At 37.3% G+C, this 19,060-nt stretch overlaps 1 protein-coding gene across 2 annotated transcripts in view; it reads right to left on the bottom strand.

The window, feature by feature from the left end:
* Nucleotides 1-689: 689 nt before the first annotated feature.
* The window catches only part of ADAM22 (ADAM metallopeptidase domain 22), a 1,118,190-nt gene continuing 1,099,819 nt past the window's right edge, over nucleotides 690-19,060 (bottom strand). For both annotated transcript variants that reach the window (XM_069211564.1, XM_069211563.1), the window contains 2 exons: nucleotides 14,633-14,756; nucleotides 690-11,153 (listed from right to left, as the gene is read on the bottom strand). In XM_069211564.1, coding sequence (XP_069067665.1) covers nucleotides 11,133-11,153; nucleotides 14,633-14,756 — 145 coding nt within the window. In that variant the 3' untranslated portion in view covers nucleotides 690-11,132. The remainder of the gene's footprint in view (nucleotides 11,154-14,632; nucleotides 14,757-19,060) is intronic.

The raw sequence follows: 19,060 nt of genomic DNA on the forward strand, positions 1-19,060 counted from the left end.
ACAGTAGTTGGTAATCATGATTTTCATTTTATTAGAGAGCATTTCCTTTGAAGCATATCAAATCTGAGATTCAATGTAAAGGCAAAAGAGATGCAAAAGCCCTTATCACTAAGGCAAGGGAGATGCAAAAACCCTAGTCACTGCCAACCACAATCCTAGAACTTAAAGTATTTGTTCCACATTACACTCAAAACAAATATAATAATGTTCTCAATTTGATTCAGCTATGCTTTTAGTGAAGTTGCAGTTGTATTACTCTGTATTGACCTAGCATGATATATCTGCATTATTGAAGTTACTGATTTTAGGGATTGGGTAGCTTTTCTGCCAACTATAGTGCACAGAAAATGAACCACTGTAACATTTAGAGGTAGAAGTATGAAACTGACAGAAGAAGGAAGGCTACTAACACCTCTAATCACCACTAATGAGCAGTCATAAGAGTGACACAATATGACGTCATACAATGAAATGAAGTGTTGAAAGACCGTATCCTATCACAAAAAGCATCAAAAATCAAGAGCGGAAAACATAATAGGAGGCAACAACAATGATCCCCATTAGTTCATTTTCAACATCATTTGTGTTTTTAATGCAAAATTAAAAAAGAACCAGGATGTGCTCCAAATATTTGTATACAAATAAAGCGTTTTTTCATAATGTATGGAAATGACCAGAACACTTAAATGTTCAATGAAAAGAACTTTATTGATATGTTACAATATGTCACTTATATAGAAAACATCAGCATGTCATTGAAATATTCACAAAGCAATGGTAAAACAACATCAATGAAATTGTGCAAGGTATTTAAAAACCCAGATAATATTGATTTACAGAAAGATCAGATTTACCCATTACATTATTCAAGTAATAACATTCTCAATAAAAAAAAAGCGATTACAGGGAAATTAATCATTTCATTTCTGTGATTGGCTACAGTTCGGTGTCATGTTTTGTTTTACATAACTGTGTTGTCATGTGTAGGCCTTAAACAGCATGATGGTCTAAAAAATAATCAGACAAGTGGTTGAACGTATATGCTTTGAGAGCATGGTATTCCATTAAATGCATCTTGTAAAGTGTTTCATAAATACTATATACAAAATTAGTTTGCCTAGCATGAGCACATGGATTCTAAATTTGCTATTTTTTAAAATGCAATATTCTAGATGAATGTTCACATGTGCTAAGTGACATTTCTAAATTTATTTAAAACGTGTGAATGTTCCTTTTTATGGAAACATGAAAAAGCAACATCTTTTTTGAGTACCATTCTCTAAATGTGGTATGATGACCATCGACAAAAAAATAACAGTAGACATGTCTAACAGAGTTATGGCAAAATATATGCCACAAAAGGGAGGCTGTATTGTATCTAGCAAGTGGAACATATCATTGATTGTATTAATTAATTCCTGTTGTTGAAATTTACAAGTGGGCTTGACTACTAAATCATATTACATGAAGGATCTCTTGTTCTGTTATGATTTGCTTCAGGAATCTGTATTTGACCATAAAGACCAGGTAACAGTTTAAAAAACACAACTAGAAAATCAGAAGCTGAAGCAATGGACAAAGAGTTTCACACATAATTATGTGACGTTGCAACTGTGACTGGCATATTAATATATATTTAAACAGCATTTTTTTTGGCAATTAAAATGGGAATGTTTTTTAATCCTTTCAGCAATATTTTATAGGCAACTAGAATTTCCTATAATATCAGTATTTGATTCTCTCTAGAAACATCATATAATAACAAAACATTCCCAAGTGTCATTGTATGGATATGTAGATAACTGCTGTCTGATTGCATTGGGCCATGGGCACAAAAATGAGGCACACACCTTACGGGGAAGCATTATTCTGGAAAATAATAGGAGGGCTGTGATTGGTAGTACATAACCATAAGATATAACACTGGTCCTACTTTAATAGGGTGCAGTTTGTAGACCACACAACTGGTGGTCTTCCAAGGATGATATGGGTGAATGTCAGTGAGGATTAAATCTTCCTTATCAAATTCAGCCCACAAATGCCAAAGGCACAAAGAACTGTATTTGCTGGTGCATTCACCACTGGCCTTTGCATGGCGTCTGAAGTCCAATCCCTTAGGAATGTAAAGATGGCCCTTATTCATCCCACCCAGGAGTACAGACTCCCTTGCAAAAGTGGAGTGAATTCCTACTTAGTAACGTAGGCCCTGATTTAGATATTGGCAGATGAGTTACACTATAACAATGATGACGGATATCCCATCTACCAATATCTAAATCCTATTGTATCCTATATTGGAGAACAGGATATGCCTCACCGTTGTGAAGGAGTAACTCATCTGCCAATATCTAAATCAAGCCCTAAGTATCTGTAGTCAGCTTGCATGGTGGCAAACCGACATGCTGTAGAAGGAGAGCGGTCACATGAGGCAAGAAAGTGTGTTCCAGCTGAGCTGAAGTTGCCATCTGATTTCTTAATACTGAATGTGTGGCATATACAATATGTCTAGCTCATATATATGGAATGGGCCCTTCATGTTGTGATATGTCATGGTTCAATACTTTCAAACTGTTGATATTTTAAACAAAATCTGAATTTACTCTCTGTTCCAATAATTAAGCTTTTTCAGTACCATCCTGTTAGCAGGCTTGATATCAGGCTAAGATGATCAATGTTTGCATTGCTTTCTTGGAAATATTTCCTAACCCTTTTTATGTTGGAATGTAAACTGGGATATGATTTGCAACATTAACCATCATGTGCATTAGAAATATTAGAGATATGTAAAACACTAATCTAGAAGTGTTGTAAATCAACAAATGGATCAGAGTTATTGTCAAATCTCTGAATACTATATTTTAAATTCCAAATCTAATGGTTAATCATGTTGTGGAAATTGCTGGCTTGAGCTTTATCAATATATTTTGCATGCAGAGGAAATTGTATTATGCAAGGTAGTTATTGCTAATGCTTTTTTATAAGACTGTATTATACAATTAGCGTTATATCCAGGTAGGTATACGATTATGTTTTGTTGTTTTAATGCTGTAGATTACATATATCGTTTATATAAAACAAGGCTGATGTATATATATTCACATCAAAGGTATTTGTAATACTGTTTCAAATACAGCATATCTAATGTAAATTCATCTTCTGTATGCTTCTGAATACAGAAAGTAACCCACCACAATTCAAATTGTGATGTTGTTTCAGTGGTAAGGATAACAAAAATGTATCTTTATTATAAAGACACAAACCTTTACCCAGAAATGGGTAGCTAACTCCTCTGTTAGCTTACATTTTTAAGGCGGACACATTCCTGACAATGGTACCTGGTGTGGAATTAATGTTGACAAGCTCAAATTGTTGCTCTGACCTAATGGGAATACTCTCATAAGTTAGATCGAGATGAGACATATTACAAATATGAGCATATAGCCCTAAAATACCTTATCTCTTGATGTCTCTGAAGGAGTCAAAAATATAGTTGAAGACGAATATTAAGAATAATTTTAGAAACAACACAGGTAAAGAATTAATAGTGTAGCATTCACAAACAGCAGCTACTTTCAATTTTCCCACAAAATATATCATCATTATTGACTATGTAGAGTACAGAATCCATGCCACTGCATCATTGTGTGAAAAAAGTATTTTTCCTTTCATGGGATAGTGTCTACAATCATTTTAGGTATATTTTATCCTACCAAAACTTTAATAAGCTGCTCCAGCTATCATTTTAATTGTTTATAGCTATTTATGGTGATTTGTGTTGCAGGCATGCTGCTGAGTATGCATAATGTTAATGTGACAATACACTTCTATTCTGTAAGTCACATATTTAAAATTTTCAGACTGTCTAACGTTGTTTTATTAAAAAATATTTTTAAATACTTTCTATAATGAAAATATCTGTACATTTATATGACTGGATCTTCATTTCATAGTAAGGGTTCTGAATACATTTGGCAATAGTGTCTTTAAAGTAGATGTAAAGGTATGAAGATGAACACGTTTTTATTTCTTACAACTACAACGGGAGGTATAATTTAATACACAAATACTATATGCTGACATTGGCTGTGGATTTGCACTCAGTAATGGTGAGACACTTTATACAGTGGATAATCTCTTGTGACATTAGGAGGGACAAACAGGTGACCTGTTTATATCACCTATTTCCTCTGTAGCAAACAGATATGTTGAAAAAAAGTATTGTGTGTCAATATAAGCTAATGATATAGAGAGGGAACAGAAATACTAACTCTCAAGAAGACGTTCTCTCCAGGCTTGCAGGTCCAGGATTGTTGTGATAGCAAGCTCACTTCATAGTGGAGGCGGACAAAAAGAATGATTTTGTATTCACAAAGAACTAAGATCAAAAGTTGACTGATGTGTGGAGATTAGCTGTTACTATTTACAAATGTATAATTTAAATAAGATCCTTGCTCTATGTTCTTATACCACAATTTTATCGAATTGTACTTCACGTGGAACTGTTTTTCTGCATTGTTCTGAAGTTATGAAGAATACATATTTAGGATAACTAAATTAACTGATTGATTCACATTCACTAAGATGTGCCTTCTCCAGCCCCTGCTGCTATTAAGACTTTTCTGGCTGTTCACACATATGAAACATTCTAGTTCTAGCAGTATATACGTCATCTGTTACTTTGGAACTGCTGGCAAGTTTTCCAGAAAGTCCAACTTCTCATTTTAAGATTTGGGTATTTCTAGGGAATGATTAAACGAGTAAGGTGCAACTCATGAATTTGCTCCATGAGTAAATACGTCACATGTCTTGAGTAAAACACAACTACACATAGAAATGATTTGTGAATCAAGCCTGGAAATGAAGAAGTAATGTACATTAAAAACGGGAGGAACACACAAGTACTCACAGAAAAAGCTTTGTGAATCGGTCCCTCAGTATCTAGAAAGTTGTATTAATTTGGGAGAAACAGGGGTTTCTGTAATGTAGTCATCTATTATAACAGAATAACCTACACCATGAATTATTATATCTTTATCATCATGTTTTAGTTGGAAAGTCCATCCCTTTAAGTGTGAACGTAATACTTCCCAAGAGATATGTTGCAACAGGTCAACAGCATGTACCTATATCACATTTGGCCGATTTCTTACAGAATTCTTCATGTTTCAACAATCCCAAAAGCTATAAAAAACTTTGTGTATTGAATTGCCACACATAGTAGGATGTGAAAAGACTAACTGATGTTTAAACCAGTTGTTGAGGACATTAGGCTTTTTCAGATAATGTACAACATACAAATGCTGATGACATAACAGCAAAGTCATTTTACAGTAATTTTCATCACTTTGATTATGTGGCTGCAATTAGGGTTATTCTCCATCTAGTCATGCCTGCATTTCTGTTCTCATAATCTTGGGACTAACATATCAAAAATCACTATTTACTAAATTCTAAAAATGGTTTAGGACACTCCTTGTCAGATTTACACTAGGGAAAAAAAGAGGAATGGAGATTATAATTGCAAGGCTTACAGTGGAGTGTCCAATTTGCAGATCTGTAGAAGCAAATGAAAGTGAATTCTGTACAAGAAGCAGTGCATTAATGCTGAAGGCAAATTGTAGGAACCCTATTTATTTTTGGTCTTTTTTTAAGGTGTTACATATTTTAGGACTATTTGGGTAACAATTGCAAGTTGTGACTTTAAACCAAAATAAACTTATATCTTTAACTGAATAGTTTGCATTGGATACTTTAAGTCTGTTAAAAGAATTGACCAATATATCCCCAAGCAACCTGTGTGAAGTCTAAGCTTGTGTACTTACTTAGAGCATCGTCTGTAAAAGGACAGAGGATGCATCTGGTGCTGCAAGCAACTGAAACATGGTCAATTCTGAAAAAAAGCACACAATGTCACCCCATAACCATCTCTCAGTGGCTTGTTGTCTGCGCAGCTGTCTGTTTTTACACTGGTTGCCTTATATGTCCTGCAATGCAAAGTGGCTCCCCCTGGCTTCTGCCATATCTGTGTTGCACGTTTGCTGAGGCATGGTTAGTGTTAGGCCTTTTCTCTACACCCATGCAGCCTTGTCTTAGAAACTACATTTTTGTCCAACATCCTAAACAGAGTTTAAAATTATGTCCAACTAGGCCAATGGGTTCTTTGTTTTGTGTGTTTTTGTCACATGGAGCCTTAGCTTCAGTCTGTTCTTTGACTGCTTTCCCATCACAATTTTATGTCTGCATACAGCGTGTCCTGTTCTACTTTTCCAACTGGCCATCTATGTTGTGCATGAAGTCAATGATGACTGTAGTGTACTTAAAGGTCTCTATTGGGTAATATACTTATATTTATACAGAGAATACTAACACTGATGAGCTGTTAAAGCACCTTGTGATGGGCAGCCCACTGTTCCAGAATCCATAGTTAGGGGCATATTAATGTGGATATTCACACAGTGCAGCACAGCAAGCCATCTTGCTGTGCTGCATGTCAGGTAAAGGACAGGAGTGTGCCATATTTAAAAGAATAAATATTTATGGTGCATGAGCCATCAAAAGCTCGAGGGGGTGAAGGCTTATCGTTTTCTGAGGAAAATTATGTCTAGTTTACTCAGCAACCATGAACATATATGTAATTATGTGGGAAAGGCCGTTTCTCAAGCACAAGGATTAAGTTCATTTTATAAGGCAGTCGGTCTTCAACATTTTGCTCATCTGCTGTCAGTTTATCAAGTAGAGATCCCTGCTACTTTGATGTATGCAATAGAATGTGCAAAGATAGCAGATTGGGATTTTTTAGGCAGAACAGAAGGGCAAATCTTAAAACGGTTGTCTCGCGGCAATACCATGGCACCTACTGCAGCTCTAAGGCTGGAACTTGGCATTAAGAGTTCTTTTGTGCATGGGTGGTTCAGAGGGATTTTTGCCTATTTCATAGTGATGAATTTTCCCTAAGGCATCCTGTTTAGGAAGACGTTTTTGGAATACTGAGAGAGAAATCTCAGTTTTTAAACAACTATAATTATGCCTTACAATTGTTATAGCTTGACTCTGATTAAACTTTGGCTCGATCGCCTCTCCAATTTAAAAGGAGTTTAAAGGAGGTTACAATGCACAAAGGTTATCAGTTCAGTATGGAGCTTTGTAGCCAAAAGAGGAGATTTTATGTTTTGATTAATTCTGCGATTCCGAAAAAAACACATCCCTATCTTTTCTGGAACCTTCCGTATGGAGTGAGGCATTTTTGTATTCTGCAGAGACTGAACATACTGACACTAAAAGACTTAACCTATAAATGGTTTGATACTTTGAACATGTGTGATTTGTGTTATGCGGATGTTCAGGACCTTAAGCATGTTACATTTGTTTGTCCCTCTTTATTTTTACTGAAGTAAAAATGGCTGAAACCCCTCTTTTTGAATATTAGGATACTCTCAGCAGGTGAAGAGCTCAAATTATTGTTTAACCCTCCGAATGAAATATTCTGTTTTAGGATTTTTACATTTTTAAAGCCTTTCTAAATTTATATTGATTGTTTTATAGTGCAGGTGGTTTTATACAAAGAATGCATTTTAGTTTATGGGATTTATTACGTTTTATATATTGATGCACTGTATAGGAAATGTACTGTAATACAGCTAAGTGACCACCGATATATGGGTGCACTTTATTTGTAAATAATATTGACTGTAATGTAGGTCTTATTTTATTGAGTATGCATATTTCTTATTTTAAATATGTTGTATTGTTTAGGTGGACCTCCTAGGAGTTCCAAATCATGATAAACAAACTTGAACTTGAACTTCAATGCACCTCATTCCTGCCTTTACCCCTAGGCTGGTGTCATTTTTGCTGCCTAGCGCCAATGGAGGCACCTTTGTACCGTGCATGCAGGATATTTTTTGTGCAGGAAAGGACACCTCCCTGCACAGAAACAGTTCTGAGAGATTTTACATAGAAAGAGAAATAAACAAAGAAAAAAGGTGTTTCTCTTTGTCACGCCTCTCCTGGGGAGGCATTTCTTTTCGGCACAGTCCCAGGTTTACCTGTTCTTGTAAATCTGTGAATGTGTCAAAATCGATGGCTGTTGCTTAGGTCCACCGATGCAACACCCATGGAAATGTCTCTCTGGCACAGAGTAATGCAATGCAGGGATTTACACTGCGTTACATTACTCCAAATTTATGAAGCCATGTAGGGTGGGCTTGCGTGGCGTCATAAATCTCATTTTAAAAGGGCTCATAAAAAAGGCCCTTAGTGATTAATCCAGTGGTTATTGGTTGTTGATGGATATTGGGATATGTCGCACTCTGAAGGAGACCATTCCAAACATTTACTCCAGTGTCTCTGTGGTGGGTTAACATAGCAGTGGAAAGTGTGAGTTATGTGAGTTTTTGCCAATGGTTTGTAGGATTAGTAGTAGAGATAGAGGAGACAACGGTGTTGCTAGTTTGCAGGGTATGAATTTCAAAGGAGGACAGGCCATAATCTTTGAGAGGAGGTGTGGGCAATGTGCAGAAATACAATGGGGATGATTGCAAACACGCACATGACCTATAGTAGTCTGCATTCAGTGAGAGGAGGCTTGCAGAGGATGGAAACTAAGGAGATGGTTATTCAAAAAAAAAGAGAGAGAGACAATAACCTGAAGTTTTAAGTCAAAGCCAAAATCTTTATGCAGGGTTTTAGGAATATAGTATAGGCTTTTGAGTAAGCATGTACTCTGAAGATATAAAACTGTAGAAAGGAACATAATTATTTTCATGTGTTAGTACTGTATTGTGTACAGGCAAACAGTCTCCCCAATGGCACTGTACTGCAGATCAACTCAGGGGTTGGAAATGTAAAGGTAAATGTTGAGTGCTTTAGCCTGTGCTTCAATGAAGCAGTAACAGCATGATGAAAGCAACATGGGAGAATTCACAGGGAAAATAATGAAAACATCAGAAAGAAGATTCTGCAAATGCTGGAGCAGGTGCTTTTTATGGTACCCTTAATAGTTTGCCTCACAGTGTTAATTACCAAAGCAAAGTGGAATTTATTTAAATGCACCTGGTATAGCATGACACAGGATGAGGGTGAGGATAGCTTTCCAGGCAGTGGAAGTGAATTGTCTTCATTCCTGTAGCTAGAGGGAGGAGCCCAAGACCACCTTTTGAGGAGTGAGGGATCAGACCACCTTTTGAAATTCCAAGAGGTCTTCTGGTTACCAGGAGATGCAGATTAGTCTTCCTTAGCATCATCATTTTGTGGATGGAAGACATCATTGTGTCAATTAAGCAGACATCAAGAAATACGTTTCACAACCATCTTACAGTACGGGGTCACAATTCCACAACAACTAATAGAATCAGATTTTGAATACTAATTACACTTCTTCTTTCAACATCTGTACCTAGTGAATCATGTTGTGTTAAATTGTTTACATAGAAATGTGTCACAAACACACTCGAATGTTAAAGGTGTGACAACATTCACTGAACAGTTGAACTTTTCAATAAATGTTCAGTAAATGTTGACTTCGACACTAAAACCCCTTTGCCTTCATTAATTTTGGCAAACATTTGATATTTTCACAAATGATATCAATACCATATATTGCCAGTATTTAAAAATAAGCTTACAAAGCAAGTCTCCAGGTGCTCCGATTGAAATCCATGTTTTTTTCCATGGTCTTAAGTGTTATGATTCAAACTTTGAGATGGATGGCCATTTGGGGAATAAAACCCCAGATCATTTACACGATTTGAACTTACTCTACAGGTGAATTAAAAGTGAGGCAAAAGTCTTGATTTACTATGCTTTGCTCAGGCACTGGCATAGCAATGTTCATTATTGTGCTCTGCCCCAGAGAGGTAAATCAATGTAATGCTTTGCACCTCGTGAGCACCCACGCAAAAACATAGTAGCTAAGAACATATTCGTGTTGATCATTAACTTTTTAGTTGAATTTAGTTGAAGGGTTACTGATAAAAGGTCTTCACATTGGAGCTCCTACTGAAGAACAGATCATGAGTTAGGAAATGTTACATTGGTTACATTCAATTGTGTTCACCTAGTTCGCCCACTTGAAAAACACTAGAAAACATTGCGAACATAAAAATATGATGACAATTTCCTCTAGTCTCTACAGTACTGAAACAAAATGTCAATGAAGGCACATAATAAACATTTGAATTACCAAACTTATAAAACACGTCATTCCAACCACCAGAAGGAACAGTGTCCTGGCATTGTGTAACCAAGCTTATTGATAAACCACAAGGTCCTCCATACATGTAGCTGATGGAAGCAGTCATGATCTTCATATACAAAAGACTTGCTTACCATATCTCACCCTGCTGCTATTTACTTTTTTCAGTCCATAGATCAGCTGTTGAGACACTATAGTGACTGCAGCACCGAGCTTCCATATAATATAACTAAGCGCTAAAATAGTAGAGAGTAAGTGTACAACATGGAAGCCTTGCCACCTTCCAACTCGACAGCTTGAAGAGTCTTTGAACGAAATACAATCAGATGTCATGGCTCTCTTAACATTTTTCAATGGGTTCATTTGTACATGTTAATAATTATTCTCAGAAAAAAGTGTACTAGTAAAACGACTATGTGTAACTGAACTTTCAGAAGAAAACAGACCCCTCAGCCAAACCTTATATGCCATTCTTCTGCATGCTAGTTTTTTTTATATTATGTGGTCCACCACCTCACTAGTGGAAAAAGAAGAGCAGTAGCCTCATGCATAGGATATCAACTGTCTATAGTGCTTGAGTGCTCCAGAATGAGAATTTCCCTGTGTGTGGAGGGAGTGAAACTATGTTAAACTTTGTTGAACTACTTTGTAGTTTTGCCATTACACATATCAGGCATGCAGAGTAGCCTTTGCCTAATAAAGTCCATCGATTTTGTAATGTTCTGCTGTCCACCCATTGGTGTTCACGTAGAATCAGTCTCTATCTAACCAGCAGCGAAAGACTAGAAATCATGCTCTGTGTAGTCACTTCCCGTTTTCCCATTCTCCTTGGCAACTTGTTCTTGATTCGTGGGATGATATGCAGTGACTGGATGACTTTTAAATACCTATAAAAGTTGAAGATGTAGACTTCCGACACATCTGTATGTAAAGTGTGGTTTTAGATGGATGTCTCCCACAGCTATATAAAGAGAAGGGAACAAACTGTTAGTGAAACTTCTGATATTAATCTTGAAATGCTAAACAAATATAAAGGGATGAAAAAGGCAAAGAAAATAGGGCTGAGCTTGTTAGACAAAAAATGAATACATTCCAGTGGTGTTTATTGAAATTACCAACACAAATAAAAATGAAATAGCCTGAAAATCAATCTATATATAGTTTTGTCATCATGTTTATTATGCATATCGTAAAACTCGAACACTTTGTGGACTGAATACCAGCTTCAACAAAATAAAAACAAGCATTTGCAATGCAATAGGTCTCGCATTTGCTTGAGGTAGAGCTATTGGCGTTGTAAATGCATAAGCGGAATTTTCTTGCCACATAAATTGGTCAACCCTGCGGTATAATTTGGTCCTCTCTGCCACATAATTGCAGTGACCCTCCATATAAGTAAAGCACTCCCATTAACCTGCTTCCTCTATGAGCTGCAAAAAATGTAAATATTGTCTTTTTTTTTTTTTTTTAATACTATTTGGTACGAGTGTCCCTGCATTGAACAGAATTAAATACGGCTAGGAGTTATTGATGTGAAGCACAGGCGTGGATGGTGTTTGTTGGTCATTGCCTTAAACTCATGTTTATGTTTGATAAGGTCACTATTGTCAAAATAAATAGTAAGACAATGTCAGCATAAGAGAGACGACTATAAATAAAAACTTGGCGTGGCAGTGAGTGATACAACAAACGAAAAAGGACAACAAAAAACAGTTCCTCGCTAAATCACAAATTTTTCAAGCACCCCGGTAAACGCGAACAATATTTTATGCTACTAAGTAAAATGTTGAATCTTGCACTGTGTAGGAGCAGGCCTCACGGGCTTCCGTGGATGTAAAACAAGTACGCTTAAAATACACACGTGTGACGTTAAGCATTGTCCGATCTACCGGTATGGTAAAATGCAACGTCAACTCAGCATGTATTTGCACGCCTTCAGCAAGTTCCTCCTATTCAACTCATCAATGGATAGGGCAGTCACCCCTGAACACTGCATTTAGCCAATAGGGGTATATGGGTAAAGAGTGCAAGCCGAACTTAAATAGTGCAGATATGCCACAGCATGCACATAAAAAGCTAAGCCAGTAACAATGCCAGCGAGATAAAAACAAATGTCAGTTGTTTACTCAAAAAGTTAACACAATCGCCTCCATGAACGACTCTATAGAAAAAGGCATGCTAGAACCCGGTCCCCTTTAAAAATGGGACTTGTGTACGCTGTGATAAATTGTAACTCCCATTTTGGATGCCAGTCATTGCAAAACATTATATAAGCAGCGTCTTAAACTTACCAAATTGCTCGAGTTGCAGTTTGAAAACGAGCAATGTTATGCTTAAATTAAACTAGAACACTTTCAATGCTGTGCCGGACGTGTGCAATTGCAGAAAACAGACGGCCGCGTCATGACGTAAATTATGTCATCGCGCATGACGTGCGGCGGGCATTTTTAATTGGCGGAATGAATATTGTACTGGTAGCGATTTTCTCTACGCATCGGCACTGCGTAAGAAAATCAATTGTCTTTGCACGAGGGAGGCAGGGGGCAGAAATAGGCGCCCACATAAAACAGCCTCTAACTTTTGCCCTCGGTTTTTAAATGCACAACACATGTAACCTGAGAAGAACATGATTCATAGCCCTGTTAACAAAAACAGACTGGAGCCACTGGAAACATCCAGCGCTCTGGTCAAATGCTATTAGCCTCTGAAAAAGTAGTTCCCAAGCACATGCTACAATGGCACAAGTGGAAGGGTACAAGTACTAGGGCCATGCTCCAGGGGAGTGTACAACTGTGGAAAAGGTGGGACAAAGAGCAAGGATTGACCACTAGCAAGCAAGGATTCTTTAAGGACACTGAAACAAACCAGTGAAAAAGCAGAGACCCCGCAAAGAAGTATAGTAGAAGTATATACTAAAGTATATACAAGAGGCCTCGAATACTCGACCTAACAAGACAATTTGTGACAAAGCCTGGGTCAAAGACCACTGAACCCACTACCTATGAAGAGATAGTTCATTCTTTCTCAGTGTATGCTGTCACTTGTGAGAGATCTCCAAGTGATAGCACTGGACTTTGTTTTTGTACACATAGGACACCCATGAAGCTCTCCAGAGGTGCAGTGATCCTGCTGGTATTTATATCAGCTCTGGTCATATAAAAGGATGAGAAATTGAGTTACAAAATTTATTTTTGGGTGTGTCATAACACATGCGAACATATGCATCATAACTCTACAGCAGGCCCAGTGTGATGACATATACCTGCACACATGTCACCCATGCTTGAACACTTATACATCATGATGCAGCAGACATTTTGGCCAATATTTATACTTTTTTAGCGCTGCATTTGTGCCGCTTTTTGATGCAAAAGCGGCACAAAGTTACAAAATACAATTGTATTTTGTAACTTTGTGCCGCTTTTGCGTCAAAAAATGACGCAAAGGTGGCGCTAAAAAAGTATAAATATGGGCCTTTGTGTTTTTATTTTTATTTACTGTTCCAAGATGCCAGATGCCTTTGGATGGTACATTAAAACATTTATAAAATGTCCATGAAAGTGCATTTTCAGAAAGGAGCAGCCATTAGCGAATTGCATCCGCTGAGCCCTCCTAAGAAATACAAATAAATAAATAACTAGATAAAGACGGAGAACTTTGGCAAAACAGACATGCACAGATGGGGTAGGAAGTAAATGTCACCAATGAGTGGTGGTAGTAAACAGGGAGGCGTGGGGTAGGAAATGAAGTAAAACAGGAATGAGTGAGGCAAGCAATGAACAGCTGGTGGGTGGAAGACCAACATGGAAACGTGGGGCTGCACGGGTGTGAAGAAGGAAGTAGTACATGGGGGAGAGAGCCCAAAAACACATGCACTCCCATGGAGTGCTAAAAGCAAAAGAAAAACGTAGTTTGCTAAATGTTAGCAGTGATAGGATACAAGTCATTCAATCAAAAGGATGTACCAAGGAAGGCACAAACATAAGAAGTAGGAGAAGGAAAGCCACGGGTTAAGGAAACAAATGGGATTGCAAAGAAGGTCATCCAAAGATCATCAACAGGCTGACCTAAAGCCCCTGCAAGTATTAGTATTGTCCACAAAAGGTCTTTTGACAACAGACATCTGAAGCTGTAGGTAAAATCTAAAAATTGTCAGCTTTAAATATTGTCTACCCACCTTATTAAGAACATGGTTTATAAATTGGTGACTGCTTTACATCAACCTTCCATTAGTGATACAATGATTAATAATAACTCAACTTAATTGTCTCACCAAAATTGCTAAAACTTGAGTGGTAAATATGCCCTGCTATATTTGAGACATGTATTTAAGACAACCTTAGACTTCTCCTGCAGCTTACTTTTTCAAATGAGCATTCACTCAACAGTGTCACTTACCTACCCAGTTAAACAATCAGGCTAACATATACGTGTTCATACCTTAGCACTTTGCCTGTTAGATGTTCGTTCCTCATCAGGAAGGGGCGGCATTGGATAGGGGTATTTTCTGCTGGAGGCAATTGACCCAGTAGATGACGTTGGTGACTTTGCAGGCGATAGAGTCCTAGGACACAAACATACATCATTACATTTGATGCATCTGGGTCTACATAGTGAAACAGAAAACTTGCTAAAGATGATCAGAAACTAAACACAAATTTAATTACATACTGTTAGTATGAAAGTGATTGCGTGAATTTGTTTAGAACTGCACGAGAAAGCTTTCATCATATGCTTCTCTTAAGGCAGTCCATAATGTGCATCACTGCTGGAGCATGACCGGCCATTGCATCTCATGCATGGACAGTCGTCCAGCACACAGAAACTGCTGCCAGTCTCTCCAGGCAACAGCATGCTATAAGTCATTAGGCAGAAGGAAAGAAGATAGGCTGGAGAGCAACAAGTGAGTATATGTCAATCAAGAATGGATTGCGTTAATAGGATTAAGGTGCGCTAAGCAAATTTATGTAATTGACAACTGTCTATAGCAGCAGCTCGTGCGTTCAGATGGTAGCCTATTTTTTGTGGAATGGCAATGGCAAAGGTGGAGTATAGTGCTCATGGAGTGTCAAACATGCAGTTATCATAGAGTGCAGTCACAACCAAAGAAGCATTCAAGTGAAATGAACAAACAGACTAGGATCTTGGGTTGAAGGTGGTACAACTGCTACGTTTTAGCGAGTAAAATGTAGAATGTTGATTTAGTATTACATGAACTTCGATCTTTATGAGCTGGTAGTTTCATAGAACTTTACCATTCTTAAGTTACCTATTACCCGCTGCACATGTAGAGAGTGGATTGTGCTGATTTTAAATAATGTTAATTTTTCAGGCACATGGTGTCCCTCCTGAACCCATTATGCAGGATACAAAGCTCCACAGGAAAAGGGCACACATGCCCATGGTAAAACCAACCATTGTAGTTTTCAGGGCATAAAACCTTGGTTCATGTTTTCTCTTTTTAATTGAAAAATTATTCTTAGTATAACAAACTGGAAAGGAGTCACAGAGACAACAAAATAAATAATTACTATAGACCAAAGTAAGAGGTTGGTTCTGATAGCAAAGGATTGCTTCAAAATGGTATCCAGGTTTTGTCAGAGGCCCAAATGACATGGCCATTCTGGCTCAGCCAACTGCCATTCAAGTGTTCAGAGGAGGGAGTTCAATCAGGGAGAATACGAATTTGATTGTATATACTCCTGTCATGAAAAGAGTGAGTTTGACCATCAGTTGGACACTCTTCCCATCTGCATTTCTACCTTTCTTTACACATTAGCTGTCGGCTGGGGGGGTTGATACAACTACCAATAACCTTTATTTTGTCAGCCTAATATATGAGTTGTTAGGATTTTATACCCTTGCTACTTATATTCTGGTTTTGCTACAGAATATGTGTTAGAGAGGCTATGTGGTTAGGGTGAATGGTAATTTTGTGTCATGAATACAAGAAGATGCCACGTTTACTTTATTTTACATATCTGCCATTTTTCTTGACTTTATTGATGAAAATGTTTGCTTGTCTCACCTAAATGATATTAGTTATTTTTTATGAATGGTGTTCAACTTACAGTGCAACATTTCCGAAATCAGTTGACAAAAGAATTGAAGTTCATTACACATTAATTGTTTATCAGAAGTTTGACTGCTCTACCCCCACACTTTTCTCTGACCTCACATCAAACATAAAACAATCATCCTAAAAGATCGATCACAGGCATTACCAAATTTGTCCGCACATTTGTTTAAAAAAGTATGATTCTTTCATTCTAGAAAGCCATTTTAACTTAGCCCACCTTTCCCGCCTAGAAGGTTACACAGCATTTTACAATTAGCCAGCCACTAAATTAGTAATAGGTTTCACCTTGTTCCAAGTAAGTATTAAAGAGGCGCTTTTGGGTATATTATAGTTACAATTTGGCAAGTTTAGTGAAGCATGTGCATGTTATGGTACTACAATCAGCATATCTTTGTCACCACCATCACTGTATGATTTAGCCTATTTAAAGTGTGCCAGGTCTTGTACGTTTAACAAAATGCTGAATTTAGATGACCAGCTTGCTCTTATGTCTTGATTACCACCTAGCTCAACCTCATCAAGAAGGGTACATTTGTGTGCTTGGAATAAAAATAAACTCTTCATCAAGCAAGGAAAGTGTGCATATTTTGAAGGGTATCCATGAAATGTAAGGGATGGATATCAAACATCGCCCCCCATTAATTATTTTATTTAAATTACTTCTGATTTTTTAGAAGAGACATAAGGTAAACTTCCCTAGCTGTCGAACTTCCATAACCTCAGCTTGTGTACACTTCCTACCATTTGGCTGTGATTTTGTGTGGTGCACCTGTGTTCTCCTGTAAGGAAGAATTTTCACGTAGTATGGGAATCTGATTTTTCTTCAAAAGAGATTGTACTACTGAATACCGATACCCCCAGAATATCATGGTACAAAAATATCAAGGACAGAATATTAAGAGACAAAATATTGAAAAGTAGTTGCTTATTGGCAAGTGTGGATTTACTATTCCTAATTCCACATCTATATACCTTGAAGATATATGTGCCATGTAGGTAAAAACATGTAGAGTTAAGTATAGAAAATCTAGACTTCTCTGTCAAAATCTTTTTCAACATTTTGCCCCTGATATTGTGTCCCATCGATATTTTGGGGTCAATATTCACTGTGCGCACCTTCAGAAGCATAGTACGTCGTTTACAGAGGTCTCCTACATACTTAAACACTTAAAAACTAAGTGAAGCCAGTCAGGGAGCAGAATGGCTAGCTCTTAGCTATCACTGCTGGAACTTCTTATTGTAGTAGACATTTTAAAGAAAAGTGTCTAGCAATGTAATATATTCTGGTTTCCATTTAAAAAGAAAGCAGGAGATTCATTGTGTGTAAGATCTCAAAACCTGAAACACATGATGACTAAAATGCTAAATTAATTTTATGGCAGCCATTTAAATTAAGGACTGTCTGAGAAAGCAACAGTTTATTTATTGTAAATTCATGTATGTTTACAGTTTTCTGTGATGCAGATCCTCTGTGTTTAGGTCCCTGGTACCATACAGAAAACAGTGCTTATAGTAACATGTTTGAAAGCATGTTCAACTGTACTTTGTGAGTCTGCGCCTCCCATAGTCAGCTCCATTACATTAGTGCTTTAACCCATCACTAAGTAATCTTAACCTCTTAAGAGAGCAGTTCAAACATGTATTTTCATGTGAGCAAATGATATCTTACTATATCTGCTATTATCTTTTGGTGTTAATGGAACATCTCTCCTCCTTCTAAGGTATTTGTGAGTGGCAGTGTGCATGGTCAGCATGCCTTGGACATTGTTGGGCACTCAATACATTACTTTTGTACTTCAGTACACTACACCTGCCAACTTTGGAACCAGAAAACCAGGTTGCGGTCTCAACATCTTGTGTTTCTGGGCAAATCACTTAGGGCCTGATTTAGAGTTTTGTGGATGGGTTACACCATCAGAATGGTGATGGATATCCCATCTGCCAAAATCTAAATCCCATTATATCTTTAAAATTTCGGCAGATATGATATCTGTTACTGTTGTGACAAACTATAAATCAGGCCCCTGATCTCCCCAAGTTAAAAAAAATGAATGTGACCTTGTGTAATGTAACTCGTACTCATGGAAACCGCTCCAATACCTTTGGGTCGAGTTCAGTCTGTATAAAAACATGAGAAAAATACAATGCACGCAAGTTCTTAATTTGTGCCTTTGTTTGCCAGTGCCCAGCACCGGCACTTATTTGTAAACACCAATACTTATTTATAACAGTCTGCCACGCAGTGGTGCTGTTTTTCTATTTCCATGTGTAAATCACTTAAATTTACTGTCATATTGACAGCACAAACCTTTCACACTTGATTTGACTTGGAATGAGTCTGTTAATGTATGTGCTGAAGACAAAGTGATTTTATTACAAACATGAGCATAGTCCACTTTGGCACCTTTGCATTAAAACTGAACATCGGATAAGGCCCCTGGTCTGGTTGTGAGCTGATTAAACCCATCTTATATGGTGTATCCTTGCATGTGCGGATTTCAAGAGTGCTATTCAATTTACTTATAATACCATTTTAGCGGTAGCAGAATTTCCTCTTCCTCTCTTCTCTATTGCTTATACATTTCAGACGCTATACGATATAAGGACAAGGCAAACATAATTTCCTATGCTCTCTGATATGGGAGCCATTTCTATAATGTGAGCTGCTGAATCTGAAAAGGATTGTGGCTGTACAGGATTGCTCCTATTCTTGCTAAAATTACACAACTTTTTTTCAAAAGGAAAAATACAGTCATGCAAAACAGAGCCTTCCCTAATGCTGTTTATCT

Source organism: Pleurodeles waltl, chromosome 10 (assembly GCF_031143425.1).
Source record: "Pleurodeles waltl isolate 20211129_DDA chromosome 10, aPleWal1.hap1.20221129, whole genome shotgun sequence".
Taxonomy (NCBI): domain Eukaryota; kingdom Metazoa; phylum Chordata; class Amphibia; order Caudata; family Salamandridae; genus Pleurodeles; species Pleurodeles waltl.